Source organism: Drosophila sulfurigaster, chromosome 2R (genome assembly GCF_023558435.1).
Source record: "Drosophila sulfurigaster albostrigata strain 15112-1811.04 chromosome 2R, ASM2355843v2, whole genome shotgun sequence".
In the NCBI taxonomy this organism is placed as follows: domain Eukaryota; kingdom Metazoa; phylum Arthropoda; class Insecta; order Diptera; family Drosophilidae; genus Drosophila; species Drosophila sulfurigaster.
In genome coordinates this window covers 35,005,766-35,023,014 of record NC_084882.1, presented here as the reverse complement: position 1 = coordinate 35,023,014, position 17,249 = coordinate 35,005,766, and the positions used below count along the sequence as shown (strand labels likewise).

General features: G+C 37.8%; 1 protein-coding gene and 2 non-coding genes across 4 annotated transcripts in view; all 3 read left to right on the top strand.

The window, feature by feature from the left end:
- The window catches only part of LOC133835541 (protein Skeletor, isoforms B/C), a 31,976-nt gene that overhangs the window by 6,720 nt on the left and 8,007 nt on the right, over window positions 1–17,249 (top strand). For both annotated transcript variants that reach the window (XM_062265523.1, XM_062265522.1), the window contains exons 2-3: window positions 6,720–6,796; window positions 6,864–7,015. In XM_062265523.1, coding sequence (XP_062121507.1) covers window positions 6,720–6,796; window positions 6,864–7,015 — 229 coding nt within the window. The remainder of the gene's footprint in view (window positions 1–6,719; window positions 6,797–6,863; window positions 7,016–17,249) is intronic.
- Window positions 1,337–1,501, top strand: LOC133839727 (U1 spliceosomal RNA). The gene has a single exon (XR_009894137.1). It is a non-coding gene; the product is annotated as a U1 spliceosomal RNA (small nuclear RNA).
- Window positions 3,479–3,643, top strand: LOC133839721 (U1 spliceosomal RNA). Its single transcript, XR_009894131.1, has one exon. It is a non-coding gene; the product is annotated as a U1 spliceosomal RNA (small nuclear RNA).

Below are 17,249 nucleotides of genomic sequence, written 5' to 3'. Positions count from 1 at the left end.
CGCTGCCAAGCCAAGAAGCATTCCCAGTCGTTTTATTCCTCATCCTCTTCATTTGTTGTTGTTGTAGTTGTTACAATTGTTATTCCTGTTGTTGTTGTTAGCCGTTAAGTCTCCATGCCAGTGGCTGTGGTTGCATATGAAACCACCACCAGCAAAAGCAAAAGCAACAGCAAAAGCAACAGCAAAAGCCAAAGCGAGGCCGAGTCGAGGCCATATGCGAGTGAGAGAGAGAAAGCAATGTCTGCGCGACTTTTGTGTGGGTGTTAATGCGCCACGCCCCTGCCCTCATCTCCCCAGAGCCACGGCTCAGCTGTGTCTCCCCTTCCCCCCCTCAATCCCATCAAGCCAACTTGCGGCAAATGTTTCGCTCTCTCTCTCTTTCTCGCTCGCTCTCTCTGATGATGCCGCGCAAAATTTCTAATCTCTACGAATTGTACAGCTTTCCCAGAATCCCCAGCTGCTACTGCAGCGGCTTCACTTCTCACTCGACTCCTCACTTCGCTTCCGCCTTCCTCCCCCTCTACCCCATCGCAGCACATTGAAACTTTGTGTACATATTTGAGTTTCATTTCGTTTGTGGTTTGGTTTTCGGCAACATGAAGTCATAAAATTGAAATAAATATATAAATGCGAGTTGCGAGATGTGAGAAATGGAAGCTGCGAGCTCCCTGCCTGCTCCTTGCTGCCTGCTGTGTCCTGAGCTTCCTGCTGAGCGGTAACGCCCTCATCTCTGTCACAAAGGGGGGCGGGTAAAGCGAAGCGTGTCGCTTACAAATCTCGCACGAGTGTTGCCTTTATCCTGCGAAAGATACGCAACAATCCTCAACCTGTCAATTCAATAATCCCACTAATTATGTGTAGCAGCTTGAGTTGAAACAAAACGGCGAAGTAATGATTAGAAAAAGTTGGAAAAACAGAACGAAATTCTAGATCATTGTTTCTTTTCATCATATCAAAGTGTTAAACCATAGATTAGAAAAAGTTGAATAAATAGAGCGAAGTTTCTAGAGCATCCTTTGCATTGTTTCTTTTCATCATATCACAGTGTTAATGTACAAGTAATATTCTAACACTTTCATAAAAATGATCCTCTGATCCTATCTTCCCTTTTTCCCTACTTTCATGCCCTTTCTAATTCTTTTTCGACGAACATGTAAATGAAATCGTTTGTATTCAAAGTCATCTTTACTTGGGTTCCACTCAGGTAGAACACTTTGTGTAAATAAAACAATGTTGCCTAATCTAAGGAGCCCATGTTTCAATCAATTCTCAATGTAATTCCCAAGTAGTTATAGACGTTCGAGATTGTAAACCCTGATGCTGAGCTGAGGAAAGCATACTTACCTGGCGTAGAGGTTAACCGTGATCACGAAGGCGGTTCCTCCGGAGTGAGGCTTGGCCATTGCACCTCGGCTGAGTTGACCTCTGCGATTATTCCTAATGTGAATAACTCGTGCGTGTAATTTTTGGTAGCCGGGAATGGCGTTCGCGCCGTCCCGACCTAATTAATCAATTACAATTAATTATTAAGTCTTTAACAAGTGAAAACTATTGTTATATTGAGTGTTTATTAGTACTTTATTTCACCCATCTCATTTTTCATATATGTATGTACTTGCTAACAGCATCTTGTCTAGGAAAAGAAAAATAGAATCAGAATTAAAACCCACCAACCACCTGAATTGCATTCCTTTTCCAAACATCCGAAACAACAATTGCATACAACTCGGTTAAATCAGTTTTCTTTGGGTGTTGTAAATTTATTACTGAGATTGGTTTAGCCTGAGGCAACTGATCGATCTTACTAATTGAAGAATAACATTATTATAAAGAGGTATTATTTCGTCTCAAAGTTTGGTAACTTAGATGTATTTTAATTTGCCTTTAATGTATTTCTAAATTTTAAATAATTTAATATTAAATATATATGTGTATATTTTATGTATGTATACAAAATGCAGTAGTAGAACAATTATTGGACTGTTTTACAGTTTTAGTATTAATAATTAATACGTTAGTATCGTGTTATTCTTCTGCAGCTAAAGACTTCCCTCAAAAAAGACAATGAAACAATTGAATTTACACAAGTTACTAAGGGAAAATTTGTGTCGCAACTAAAAAGAAATCGAACAGCGGACAAGGACTGTAAATTATTGTTGCTTGCAGCGCAGGAAATAGTAATTTAAATAAATGTTTGAATGGGGCGGGAAGGGGAAGAAGGAAGATTACGAGTATTTTTCAATAGGCTTCCCTTAGATAAGAGTCTCTGAGTAGGAGGAGCATTTAAGCCATCGATCATTGACACCGTAAGGATGGGAGTCTCAATCCCAGCAAACTGAACGAATATCCAATCCATTCCATTTGGCGCCATTCATTAGCCGCATTTTCTTTTGGCTTGTTGCTCTGCTGTTCGTTTGCTCGGGAACAACCTACTTTTCCGCGTTTTCTTATTTATTTATCATCATTTATTAGAAGAGAAAACGGGACAAGTCTTAAAGTCCCCCTGTGCTGAGAAAAGAAAAGGCGTCCGAAAATTGTCGCTGTCAGATTACGGTGCAATATTGCTTCCAGTTGCTATATCCTGCTGCCTTTCCGCCTAAATTCACGCCGTTCTCGACCCGCGCGCCAGGACAAAGAGGCGGACAAAGCAGAGGTGGCGAGGTGGGAGGTGGTAGAAGTGAGTCTCACCCCCTTGTTGGCTTTGACACAAGCAACAATTTACTCGGTTTCAGGTTAAAGTCATATCGTTAGCATTAACGCTTTTTGATTTTTATTGAGTCAGCTAAATTTTATTCGATTTGCCATCCATACACACATACACACAGCAATAGAAGGACACCAGCAACATCCCCGCCAAGAGCACAAGGGGGAGGACAGGAGATATAGACAACAACATTCCTGGGGGAGGAATATTTTCAGGCTCTTTAATGATGCTCGGCTGGCTGGCTGGCTGGGCGACCAACCAATGAACCCGCCAGGCTTGTCAGGCATTTGGGCTGCGGCCAAGGTTCCATGAGGGTTGCTAAACATTGGGTGGCAACGGGGGGAGGGAGGGCAACCTGCTTTCCGGGAGTCTATTTGGGAAGTAAATGAAAATTTGATTTGGAATTTCGTGCGTTGTACATGCGGAACGACGACGACGATGAGGATGTTGATGACGACGTCAAAGTCGAAGATGGGCATGTGATAAAATAAATTACGGCCAGATTAGTGCGAATTTAATTATCATTTGTTCCTTTGATGTAGCGCTGGGGCAAATAAATAGAATAAATATAGAGATTATAAGACTGTCGTGCAGCACGACATTTATAACATCGTTATTCCTGCTCCCTGTCTAACTAATTGCAATTGCTACCTGAATGAGAATTGGAGGAAAGTGTAGCCTACTTTCTAGGGTTTTTATCTAGCTTCGTCATACAATTCTCAATCAGTTTTAGCACTAGGAATATGGAAACCCAGCTGCTGAGCTGAGGAAAGCATACTTACCTGGCGTAGAGGTTAACCGTGATCACGAAGGCGGTTCCTCCGGAGTGAGGCTTGGCCATTGCACCTCGGCTGAGTTGACCTCTGCGATTATTCCTAATGTGAATAACTCGTGCGTGTAATTTTTGGTAGCCGGGAATGGCGTTCGCGCCGTCCCGACATAATCTAATACATCTTGAAACTGATATCTATAAGATTGGGAGTCCTGCAATCTGGACAATTGTTTCATCCCTAAACTGCTGACATTGTGGCTCCCCAAGACGAAACTGCAAATCCGCTTAGGTTTTTTTTTGGGGGGAAGTCCACGCAGCGTGTGTTGCCTGTGGTTACGGCTTTTCAGAAGAGGTTGCTTTGGTTACGCTTGTCTCGCATTCTGCCTTCAATTTTGTTGATGCGTTATGCAACTGAGGGAGGAGGAAGGGCGGGGGCAACCCTTTCCAGTACTATTCGGCTAAAAACTGATGATGCGCTGTGACAAACAACCCCTTTGATAGCCATGGTTACCAGTTAATTTATAGAGCTTATGTTGTCTGCAAATGGTCCAGGATCTGTCTGCATCCTCGCGACTTAAATGTGATTAGTCTAGAGAGTTTTTATAGTCTCCCCTTAAAGTTGTTCGTCTACCTTTTAAATTCCAATTGAAATGTGGGTCACATTTCTTCGCTCTCTCAATCAATTTCTTTTTCCTTTAACTGTCAGCGCACCTTATCGGTTTTTTTGTTATAGAAATCTTATCACTTTCAATGGCAAACTCAGTCGTAGAGCACTCCCATTCAGTCATTCAGTCAGCCAGAAAGATACACATGGCCAATGGACTATTATTTGCTGTTCTTCACAGCACTGTCAATGCCCATCTCCGCTGCGCGAACATTATTAACAACAACACAACGACGACGACGACAACGTTGACAGCCTTAGGCTCGGACTGAGGCACACTTCACTCTAGCCTCAATTCGCAGGCTGGGATTGGGTATCGCAAGGGGTTCTTCGCTCTTCTTCTCTCTGGTCGTCTCTCTCGGTAACGTGCTCGTCATCACATTGTATAAATATCCTCGAGCACGTATATTTGATGGAGACACGTGCTGCATATTTGCGGGGCCGGTCCAAATCTTTAGAGATTAATGCACGCATTAGTAGATTTAATGCATATTACGTTGAGCGCACGTCCTTGTCGTCCTTCTCGTCCTTGTTGTTCTGCACATCACCATTCTCGCTGTCGTCGTTGTTGTTGTCCTGTTGCCATTGCTATTTGTATTGGCATTTGCGTTTGTATTGGTTGCTGTTGCCTTGGCTGCCAACATCATCATCATCGTCATTGTCATCGTCATCATCATTGTCATCAACCATTGTCGTCGTCGATACAATTGAGACATTCTGGGGAATACCCTGGCATCATTTGTTCAGCCATCGCTCTCCCTTTCCCTTTCCCTTGAACGCCTTCATCACTTTCGAGTAGCATTGAATGCGACACAGCACGTTGAAACTACATACAACTAACAACAGAGGTATAAGCTTGCGTAAGGAAAACGAATAAGGGTTACTCTATGTTTAAATTTTATTTTAAATTCTATACTTTGGGAATTACTTATATTAATTTTTGATTGATTAATACTGCACTTTTGTGTGTGGTATATTGATAAGGTTGAAATAGAATAAAAGTATAAAACTGTGTGGTATTATTCTTAAAATATACCAAGTAAATATACCGAAAAGAACTAAAATATACCAAAAGCTATATTTGGTATACCGATAAACTTAAATACATATATTGAATTCTATATTGGTATATCGATATACTACTTCATTCGTAATATACCATAGAGAACAAAATATACCAAATTGTCAACTAAATATGTCGCCTTGGATGTCAATGCTAAAATAGAATAATAGTATAAAAACAGTGCGGTATTATATTTAAAATATACCAAGTAAATATACCGACAATAACTAAATTATACCTAAAAATACGGAAGGCTATATTTAGTATATCGATAAACTCAAATATATTAAATTCTATATTAGTATACCTTATTCAAAATATACCATAGAGAACAAAATATACCAAATTGTCAACTAAACATGTCGCTTTGATGTCAATGGTGATGAAGAATATAAATATTTTGTATGTGGTTGTATAACTTTAGATATATATGTTAACAAATTCTTAAAAACAATTCAACAACAGCAAAATATAATATAATAAATTTCCTCAGCTGAGGTTAAATTCTATGAAGGAAAACTTGTCATCCTTGAATCAAATGCTGAATTTCAGAATCAATCCTATACCTTAGATTATTTTTAACATTTTCTTCACTGTATAATCGGTGGACAGCTTAGATTGTAGCTTTGGGCTTTTGGGTACAATCAGAAAATTAAGCGATACTTGCAATTTCAGTATTTACAATGGGAATGTTTAAACATTTTGGCATGCAACTTCTTAACTCCAATGCTCACTCTGATATATTCATGTGTACAATTTCACTCCCTTGAAGCTGGCATAGCATTGAATTTCAATAAATTTCATGGTTTTCAATCAATTTCATGGCAACGTGGCACAGCGGGGTGGCAGCAACAGCAACACAAACTCCCCAAGGAGTTGTCAAGAGTATTGCAAACAGAGCCGCGTCCATCAACATCATCTTCATCATCAACATGAATCCCATTCCCCAGTCGAAAGAAGTCTCATCGCTATGCCACAGAATGCGAGTATGATAACCATTCGAGTTAAGAAGAACTACTTCTTTATTGCAGAGCATAGAGAAAGGATGAAGAGGAGCAACTGTTGTGTGTAGCAAGTTGCATATAAGAAACTTTTTTTTTTGCAACTTGCAACGTGCAGCGTGCTACGTGCACTTTTTGTAAGTGTATGTGTGTGGCAAGGCAAAGTAAAGTTTTTGGGAAAAGCGGATTAATTTGTAAAGCAGCTGACGCCCCTTTGTTTTTAGAGATTGCCAGCCAGAGTCTTAGGATTATGAATGCGATGCAGTCCTTTGACTGCAACTGAGTGGAATCTCTATCTGTATCTTTAGCTGAAAATGTATTTCTGTTTATAGTTGTAGCTAAAGAATAGATACATCTACAGCATCTAGCTGCATTTCAATCTGTATCTGTATCTCCATCTTCATTTTCATCAGTAGCTGACAAAGTTGCCTGGCAAAGTTTTGCTCCCACTCCCTCATTCAAACTAATCATACTAATTCAAGCTCTTCTCTCTCTATTCTCTTGTCACTTCACAGCTGCTGGACGAGCTCCACCGGAGCCCTACTATGGCCGCTACATTGGACAGTTTACGAACTTTGCGCATGGCATTAAGGTAAGGCAATTGCAAGGATTCTGAACTATTCAACGTTCAACGTTCATTCACACATTTAAATTCACAGGGCTCCATCTATGCGGTTGATGAGTCCACGCTGTTTGTGAAATCCTTTGCCTACGATGGCACAGCACCGGATGCCTATTTCTGGGTGGGCAAAACGCCGCGGCCATCGCCCGAGGGTTACATTATACCCTATCCGGAGGAATACAACGGACCGTGAGTACCACAAATCACAAAGTATTATTAATGTATTGCGAATTTCAATACCCGATACTTTAGGGGTAGAAGGGTATTATAATGTCCAATGGATACCAAAAGCATTTTTTTAAATTCATGAACACATAAGAAATTATTACCAAGTTTGTCCGAAATTCGGACTCCGAATGTCTTTTTACCTGAGAGTTAACATCTCCTGTATTTCTGTTATCGGTATGGCATCTTAATTTAGCTTTACATTTGTACAAAATAACATTAAAGTCTTTAATAATTCGATTCAATGCAAGCACAAACATTCAACTTAATCGAGAAACCTTTTCATTTGTCGAAAATCTGTTTTCTAATTAAAGTGTACAGCCTGAAACCTATCAGCCTCCTCTTTTTGACTCAATATAATAGAAGTTGTTCTTAGAACAATATACTATTTAAACAATTATACCATTTTGCGACAGTTAGCTTTAACAAGCATTTAGTTATAAGAGTCTGTTAAACACTTTTTTCACTCACTGTATCATCTAAAACATATACCGGGTATTTCACAGTCAATCAAACTTTTGTTAGCAGCTTTCTAACTTGTTGAAATTCTGTTTCGGCTGCGTTTTGGGTTTCGGTTTTTGGTTTTTCGGGGCTTCGGTTTTTGCCGGCTGCTCAAGCGCAACGGAGCCATTTCCTAACACTCACTTTGTGTGTGTGTGTGTGTAAACGAGTGTGCGGGAGTCTGTGTGTGTGTGTGTGTGTGCGTGCCACATGTATCCTTGCAGATTTTACGTTACGCACGGTTGACAATGAAACCACTTTTAAAAATTAAAAAACATTTTTCATCTTGGGCTGCCATTTGCGAGGCGTCGCCTTCGTTCCGTTTAATGCTCTATTGTTGTTGTTGTGGTTGCTGCTGTTGTTGTTGTTGCTGTTGTTGGTGTTGTCGCTTCGTTGGCTGCTAATGCGAAAAACTCATTTATTTCTTTACGTTAGATCTGCGGTCATATGTGTCTGTATACTTATGTCTGTATGTTTTGCAGCAAGCCCACAACAACAGGAAACAATGAAAGCCACAAGCATAAGGCACAACCACAACTGCATGCCACAGAGGCAACACACACACACGTACATATATATATGTGTATGTGTGTTGTATTTACTTGAAGTCCTCGCACAAGGTTAAGCCACAATACTGTGTATAATAGTATTTTATTTACTCCTACCTTCTTTTTGCTCCTGTTCGCTGTTCACATTTCCCGCTTTCTGCCCGCTATTTTCTTCGTGCTTTTCTTCGGCCACTTGAACACACACTAAGCCGCAGCTAAGCTGCATTTGCCGCTCAATGTTGCACGTTGCACGTTGCACCTAACACACACAATTTGACGTCATTTGGCTGCTTAGACAGCTCGCATTCTTTCTTTCATTCCTCTTCCCTTTCGATTTAGCATTGCGTATTCCGCATTAGGCATTAGTCATTGCATTGCATATTTCATTATCATTTTCATTTAAGTGCGTTAAGCTCGTGGCAAGGTTAAGGTAAAGTGCCTGCTCGCCTCTTCAGCTCAGCTCAGCTTGCCACTTGTCATTGGCATTTAGTCATGCCCCTGAAAAAAATAAGAAAAACATCGCATGCTCACATCGCATCGCATCGCATTTATTTAAAATAGCCAAGATTTTGTGGCAACACACACACACTCACATGTGAGCACTCTCGACGTTTTCTCTTCTTTTCAATACAAAAATGTCACGTTTTTCGAGCAGAGGATAAAAAAAGCGCAAAACAAACAACAAATCGACGTGTGCTCGCAATTTGCATATGGAAATCCTATGGAAATCTTTTCTGTCCTTTCTCCCTTTCGGTTTCGATAAGCAATAACATGTTGTATGTGACTTATCTGATGGCAAAAGCATCACATGGCACTGAGTTTTACTTTCTTTGGAATAAAACTTACTTTTTATAGAATACATTTTTGGCAAATTAACTTTATTCTTTGGAATAAAACTTTTTATAGAATACCTGGAATCAATAAGATATTCTGGTACTACATATTCTATATTTATTTTATACAAATTTTCACAAATTTACTAGTCAATTTTTGTTTTCTTTGGAATAAAACTTTTTATAGACTACCTGGAATTTATGAGATATTCATGTTCTACATATTTAATATTTATTTCCTACAATTTTTGCCAAATTTACTTAGGCAACTTTTTTAGTCAATTATATTACAAAAACTTAAAATCAAACACATCATCAAAACTTTTAGAAATATAATAGAATAGAGTATTCATTCTTAGATCACAGATTGTTCTTGCTATTATATATATTTTTACAGTTCATAGCAGAATAAGGAATTCGAATATTCCTTAAAGAAGTAGAATCTTATTTATCCAACTGTGAACTATAAACTAATATTTAATAGCAAGAAATTAAATTTCTATATATTCTTTATTCTAGAATGTAAAAGTTTTATATTGGAATTTAAAAACGAAATTATTGATTTCAGATTGTTTCCAAAAATAAGTCAATAGAATTTTGTTTGTAGTATGAAATTTTTCATCCATTCAATGTAGTTTAAATTACCAACGCACATTAATTAAGAATTGTCTCAATAAGGTGCTGAGTATAAATTCTTTAATCACAACTAAAATTCGAGAACAATTTCAGATATTAGATAAACAAAAATCTCATTATAGTATGGAAGAGTTTCCTACTTTAACTGAGCACAAAATCTGAAATCTAGTACGAAATTCTGAAATTTAGATGAATTGCTATATAGCGTCAAGACAATCATTTTTTTACTTGAGTTATTATTTTATTGTAGTAGCCTAGTAGGAAATTCTAGAGTTGTTAAGATTGCTTGTTAAAAAGAGTTTAAATATTGAGTTCTTTATTTTAATTTTTAGTTATTTTATTATTTATTTATTGTGTAGCTAAAACAAACATCTCACAATTGCTTATAAAACTTAGTAGCTTTATCTCTAACAAGAGATTAATGTTCGTACCTCATTATTTCAGTTCTCACATCATAAATGCATATATTATTGAAAAAATATTGATATGTGAAAATTTGCTTTCAGCAAAACTTTGTAGCAACAGCTTTTGAAAATGTTTTCTCCCCTTTTGGCTTTGGTTTTGTTGTTGCTGCTGTTTCGCGTTCATTGCGCGGTTACTCGCTTGAAAAGTCGTATTATTGTTGTTGTTGTTGCTGCTGCTTGATGACGTGTATATGCCCATCAAGGCAACTCAAAAAGAAAACTCCCTCGCTCTGCGCTTCTCTCCACTTCTCTGCCTTTCGCTTTACCCGGAACCATGCTCAGATCCAACTTCATATTGTAATCGACTTTAATGCGTTTCATTGTTGATGCCACGTGCCGAGCTTTATTAGTTCAATGTATAACACTGGCATGCCTCATCCTTGTATCCTCTCCTCTCTGTGTATGTGAGTGTGTGTGTGTGAGTGGGGTAGAAGCCGGAACGAACAGCGTCGCGGTAGCGATTGCACGCTTTTACGCTTTCAGACACACACATTACCCCTGCCCCAGTCTGCCGTTACATGCCACATGCACCTTCTTCACAATGTGGCAAGAGGCATGGGGAGGGGCAGATGCGCTGTCTGGGTGGAACGCAAATGATTGCTGTATTATATGAGAGAGTGTTTGTGTGTGTGGCGCCTATGCTAAGTGCCCAACTATAGCATACATTTGGGCGCATTTATTGTGCCTAATGATTTCGATAGTAATATTTATTTTGTTGTATGCTGGATTATAGATTATCGAAGCCAACTCTGTCTGCAAGTTTAGTATAAGTTGTGTTAGATAAATGCAGGTGATTGTGCCTAAACACCAACAGCCGAGATGATCTAGCCATGTCCGTTTGTCCGTCTGTCTGATTGTCTGTCCGCCTGTCCGTCCGTCCGTATGAAACACTGGATCTCAGAGACTATAAGAGATAGAGCATTTTTGTTACAGCATGTTATGTTTGCACGCAGATCAAGTTTGTTTCAAATTTTTGCCACGCCCACTTCCGCCCCCGCAAATCAAAAAAATCGAATAACAAGCGTAATTTTAAAGCTAGAGTTGCTGGATTATAGATTATCGTAGCCAACTCTGTCTGTGTCTTTAGTATATAGTTGAGTTAGATAAATGCAGGTGATTGTCGCTTGATGTTGCACTCGCTTTGGCTTTTTGCTTTTGGCTAATGGCAGCTGACAGCGTTGACTTCATCATCACTGGGGCTTCGACGTTGTCTTGGTCTTGAGCGGCTGCCAATCAGCTTTAATTATATAACCCAAGCTGCTGCTGCTGCTCACTTCTTTTTATGTTCACGCTCGCTTTGTTCCACTGTCAGTGTGTGATGGTGTGTGTGTGTCTGTGTTTGTATGTGTCACAATGGATGCATCGAGCATAAGTAATTAAATTAGAATTTTTTTGTGTCGTTGTTGTTGTTGTGTTGAGCGGGAAGCCGGGACGCTGTGCTGATTAACGCCCCGTTGCCATGACGAGGACGAAGATGGGGGAGGAGAAGGAGGAAGGAGGATGGGGGACACTCGCCCGTTGGCTGTTGCTCATTTGCATTTCCAACAAAACTTGCACAATGAATGCAGCACACTCCTTGCCTCCTCCCTCCCCCTTCTGCACTTCTTTTGACAGTCGCCGCCCCCCCTCTTTGGTTCACCCCCTTGGCTGATACTGATTTATGCTGATCTCATTAAAATGTGTTGCATGCAAAGTGGCAAAACGAAGTTTTTAGTTTTGTGCCCATTGTCAAGTTGTAAACGAGGCGAGAGGCAAGTCGAGTTGAGTCGAGTCAAGTCTAGAGTTGAGTTGAGCCTGCCACCCATTGGTGCCCCAGTCATGCCCCATCATTCATTGTGTTAATGTTAATCAACGTTGACAACGCAGCCGCAACACGCAAAAATGCTTTTTGCCGTTTGCCAACTCTCTGCCTGATGAGCGACTTTAATGCCTTTAACTTAATTAAGCCGCACAAAAAAGTTGTTCAGCAAAACGGCGCAAAAGGGGACACAAGAGAGTGACACACAGAGAGCTACACAGAGATGCCTCAAGTAGTTGCGCCTGTTGCTGTCACTTTTTCGGTATCTACCACTTACTCAAACTCAAACTGAAACTCAAACTCTGAATCTCACTTTGGTTCGCATCCTGCAACCGAAATAAAAAGCCATACAACTGCTTGCTGCAATGAGCTTCGCGCTGCCTCGCATAAAAGATGAATCCCAGTGATGATTAAAGTTTATATAACAATAGTGCTTAAATATGCTCGAAAGATTTTTGTATGAAATTATTTTTTGTTAGCAAAAGCTTTTCTGCATTTTTACGTATACCTAGTTCAAAGAAAATGTCTAACTCTTTACCTTCTTTTAGTGTTGCATTTACTTGATGCTTATATCAAATAAGGCAGAACAATATATTTTAATATTAGGTTCTTTTTATTAAAGAATATAGTTTCTAAAGAAAGTTATTAAAGGTCATTACTTGGCTTTACAAACTGAAATATTGTACCAACATTATGTAAATTGTGATATATTTATGGTATATTTGTTCAAAGTAGTACTATACCAATAACATATCAAATACAGTATTCGGTATAATTTTGGTATTTTTCCGGTTTAATTTAAAATTAATGCCATATTGTTGAAATATATCTATGGTATATTTTGAATGCCACACTATATAAATATACCAAACATAACTTTTGGTATATTTTCGGTATTTTGTCGATTTAATAATTTGATACATATATTTAAAAATAAATAGTCTTTTATGTATATTTAGTATTTTTGCGGTATGTTAATTCGGTATATTTTAAAATGAATACCGCACTGTTTTTTCTTTTAATCACAATAGGTAGTAGGTCATTTGCCACTTGTTTGTGTCTAAGAAAGGATTCATACAATAAGAAAACTACTTTATAGATAGTAACATTAACATATGTCTGTTTTGTTATTGAAATTCTAGAGTTACTTTTTTTTTTTAGAGTTTTTCTCTATTTCAAATTTATTTAAGTTTTTTAGCAATCAAGTATATTTTATAATCTTTGGTATATTTTCAATGTAATGGTGTATTGATATACCAGATTTAGCTTTGGTCTATTCCAGTATTGTTCTGGTATATTTATGGTATAATACTGAACTGTTAATTGTGGTGTGCAGTCTTTTCTATGGATTATGAATATACTTTTGATTGTCAGCTCTCCATCTCTTCAATTTTTAAGGGTATTTTGTAGTCAAGCTTTAGTCACGCTCATCTCCTGAGTTATGCCTCAAACATTACCAGCTATGCGCCCCCTTTTCAAATGACATATTTTATATTTTCATATAAATTTAATTGAGTGGTCGTTGCCCGGGACTCAGCTGGCGCTTGTTGTTGCTGTGTCTGGTTGCTGGTTGTGACGTAGATGGCCAGAGCATTAAACATTCATAATAAATTTAGAAAATTTGTTGTGAATGAGTGCTGAGTGTTCGTACAGTCATTCAGCATAGTCGGAAGTTCGCTTAATTCATATTTCGGGGGTGATTGAGCTTTGCTTTTGCTGCTGACTCGCTCATCGCTGTTTGCTGTTTGCTGTTGACTGTTTGTCTACTGACTTGGCTCCGTTTTTATTGCCAGTCGCAATTGTTGTGCGTTCGTTTCGTTTTATGCAAAGCTGGCAAAAAAATGCCAAGTTGCGAAATGCCAGAGAGAGAGAGAGATGAGTTGATGCAACAAGTTGTTGATGCTTTTTGTCAGATATTTTGCGGAAATTGCGGATGGCTGACAGCCCAAGTCAATAACTGATTGACACACTGAACTGTCGGCTGCTGGTTTTTGTGGCCAATAGACAAATAAACAAGGCAGGACACTCCCCACTTTGGCCAGCAAAACTCTCGCAAAAGTAAAGCAAAGATGAAACTGAAGTGGGGAGGTGGAAAAATCGATAAATGCTTATGGATTTGTTTGCTGAGTGCATCAATGAATCTGAATCTCTGAATTTGTAACAGTATCTATATCTATGTATCTGTATCTTGTGCCCGCACATCGAGGGCGGCTCAGCAAATCAAATAAAGCACAATACATACACACATATTTGCGTTGGCAAAATACAAGACACAAGGCTGAGCGTAAACAGTAGCAGCAAGGACTTCAATCTGAAGATGTCCTCCTGACAGCCAGACGAAATGAGAATGAATGTGAATGTGTATCTGAGGGATACGCACTTGCTTTGCGCTGTTGACACAGCACCATTCAATTTGTTTTGGGCTCATTAAAGGTCAGAGCTGAACCTCCTGACAACCTCGGACAACGCGCAACGCGCAACGTTGTCAACGTCATCTCGAGGGTGTAAATTAAGTGCTTAGCCGTGTCTAATGTCTGCAGTCGCCTCGACACTTGTTACACCACAAACTCGACCAACTGACAACCCTACTAACTGACTGACTGAGTGACTGGCACACATGCTTAACCCCCAAACAAGGAAGAGACTGATTACTTCTATACTCGACTTCATCATAATTTTCATCATCATGCCACGAACCCCTTGAGATTTCCCTCAACTCTACTCTCCTCACTTTTATTATGATTATTGCCAATATTCTGATGGAACTTTTTGCCTTGCTCTAACTTTAAGGTATTCCAACGTGGAATGCAAATTAAGACTGATATACGCTTTTGTGCTGGAAAAAAACAGCAGCTGCAGTAAATGCAACAAAGTTAAGTAATTGAAATTGGATAGAATTGGCAAGGAAAAACTCACATAATTGAAAATAATATTTCTTCATTTTGTCAGGCTTTTGAGTTAGTTCTTGTTTTCTCTCGAACCAACGCAAAAAATAGATTTTTAAAGCAGCTTGCTTTGAAGCGATATTAATCACATTTTGTAGCCCAGATTTGAGAAATAAAAGTAAAGTTAAAGGTTGAAATATGTGGAATATGACTGAAGCCTTGATTTTATATAACAATAATAATATTTGAGTAAAGATTTTAGAGCTTTACTTTTTTTGTAGATAAAGAAATTGATTTAACGTGTTTGACAATCTAGGAAATGTTGAACTCTATGGCATATTTTGAATGCAATGGTGTCTCCATATACCATATATAGCCTTGGTATATTTCAGTATTGTTCTGATATAATAATTTGGCATATCTATTAAGTAATACTCTATTGATAAAGATTGAAATATGTGTGCGAAGAGTGTAGCTTTAATTTTCTATAAAAATAATAATATTTGAGCCAAGGTTTTAGAGTTGTTCTTTTTTTTGTACGTAAAGAAATGTATTTTATTATTTGACAATCTAGTATATTTTGTCCTCAATAGTATATTTTGAATTTAATGGTATATCGGCATAGTATATTTTAGTCAAGGTTTTAGAGCATTACTTTTCTTGAAGGTAAACAAATTTATTTGACTTCAGACAATCTAGTATATTTTGTATATTTGGAATGTAATGGTATATCGATATACCATACAACCTTGGTATATTTCAGTATTGTTTTGGTATATTTATGGAGTAATACTGTACTGTTTTGATTTGATTGACTCGACTGTAGCTTTCTTTCCTATTTAAACAAAAGTAATATTCGGTGGAAGACAATAATGAATAATAATAATTTTTATTAAAGGAACAATTTCTTAAATCGAATGTTAGTCAATTCGTGTATAGTAACTAGTTATTGTATGCCTTTGAATTTCCAAAATAATCTCAATAGTTAAATAAGTTAATGAATATTAAAACGACTTGTTCCTTCATATGAAATATTTTTGGCTTCACCGAAGTTAATTAATTATATCAACGTTGCACACAGCTATGCAGTTGGTGATAATATGCTTTTGTTGGCTTTGCCAGGGACAGAGCATAATTAATTTTAATAATTGTATTCAATGGCTTCCACAGGGCAAAAACCCACAAGTAGCTTACATACACAGTAGAAATACTCAGAGACACATCAGCACAAACATTAGACGTTGCACATCTGAATGTGTGGCATGCCACGTCATAAATCTTCATCAGTTTTTTGCTTAGAAAAAGTGCCAAAATGTGGATGTGTTGCAAGTGTTAATTGGCTCCGAGGATTCAGTTCAGTTCATGGACAGCCTTGGAGTTAATGGATGCGACATGAATGGAGGAAGGCAAAGAAGTAAGCTGAGAGGGATTGAGGAAGAAGAAGATTGAGGATTGAGGCAACAAAGTGCATTATCCAGTTGTTGACATTGTTGCATTTTCTGCTTGGTTTCGCTTTAATTTTAATGACACTGCAACTACAAGCACTCGTCAATATTGACTGTGCAAATTGGAGGCGTGCCCTGTGCCCTAGTGTCATCTGTGTCCTCTTTGTCCTCAGTGTCCTCAGTGTCCAGTGCCCTGCTGACCAGTGTATGGTTGAAAGTCGAGCCTTGGGGCCAAAAGGACTGCATTTTATCACAATCGAGCGGAGCGACAGAGATAGAGACACACAAAGGCAGCAAGGCTCTTAATAAGCGCACATTACACTCAATAGACATAGATACATGCGACTAGCAGAGATTGAACTACAGTGATAATTGACTAAGTTAAAAATAGCAACTGAAGAGTTTAATGAAAATAATTTAAATTTATTTCGGATACTTTCAAAATTCATTTCCACTTAATACGTTAAATTTATTTCGAATACTTTTAAAATTTATTACTACTAATACACAAACTTTTAATTTTCCTGTAATGGATGTAGAATAATGATAATATATGTATGTACATATATGGTACCATAGTGATAATATCAATAATTTACATTTTGAAGGGGTAAATTTAGAAAAGAAACAACAATTAAAGATATGAAGAAATCTTCCTAAGTCTTATGAAAAATTTAGATATATTGGAGATTACAAATTATAATGTTTGACTGTTTTAGTATATTTGGTGGAACAAATAAATATTATTTAAAATAGTTTGTTCTAGATTTTAAATATGTATATGTTATTCCACCGAAAAGATTGAATTTTCACCAGCCTTAACGAGATTTTAAAGAAGGAAGTAATGGGTAAAAATAAAACCCGTTCAACGCGCCGCATTTAGGGAAATATTATTTTGTTTATAGAAATACACTTTTAGTGTAATTTAGGGTTATATGTTAGTAAATTATTGGCGCATTTAGTACATTTGGTAGAACAAATAAGTATTTTTGTTAACATTTAATTTGCTAAAAGAAGTAAAGAGTAAACATCCAATAGTATTTCCAAACCGTTCAATGCATTGAGTTTAGGACAATATTATATTGACT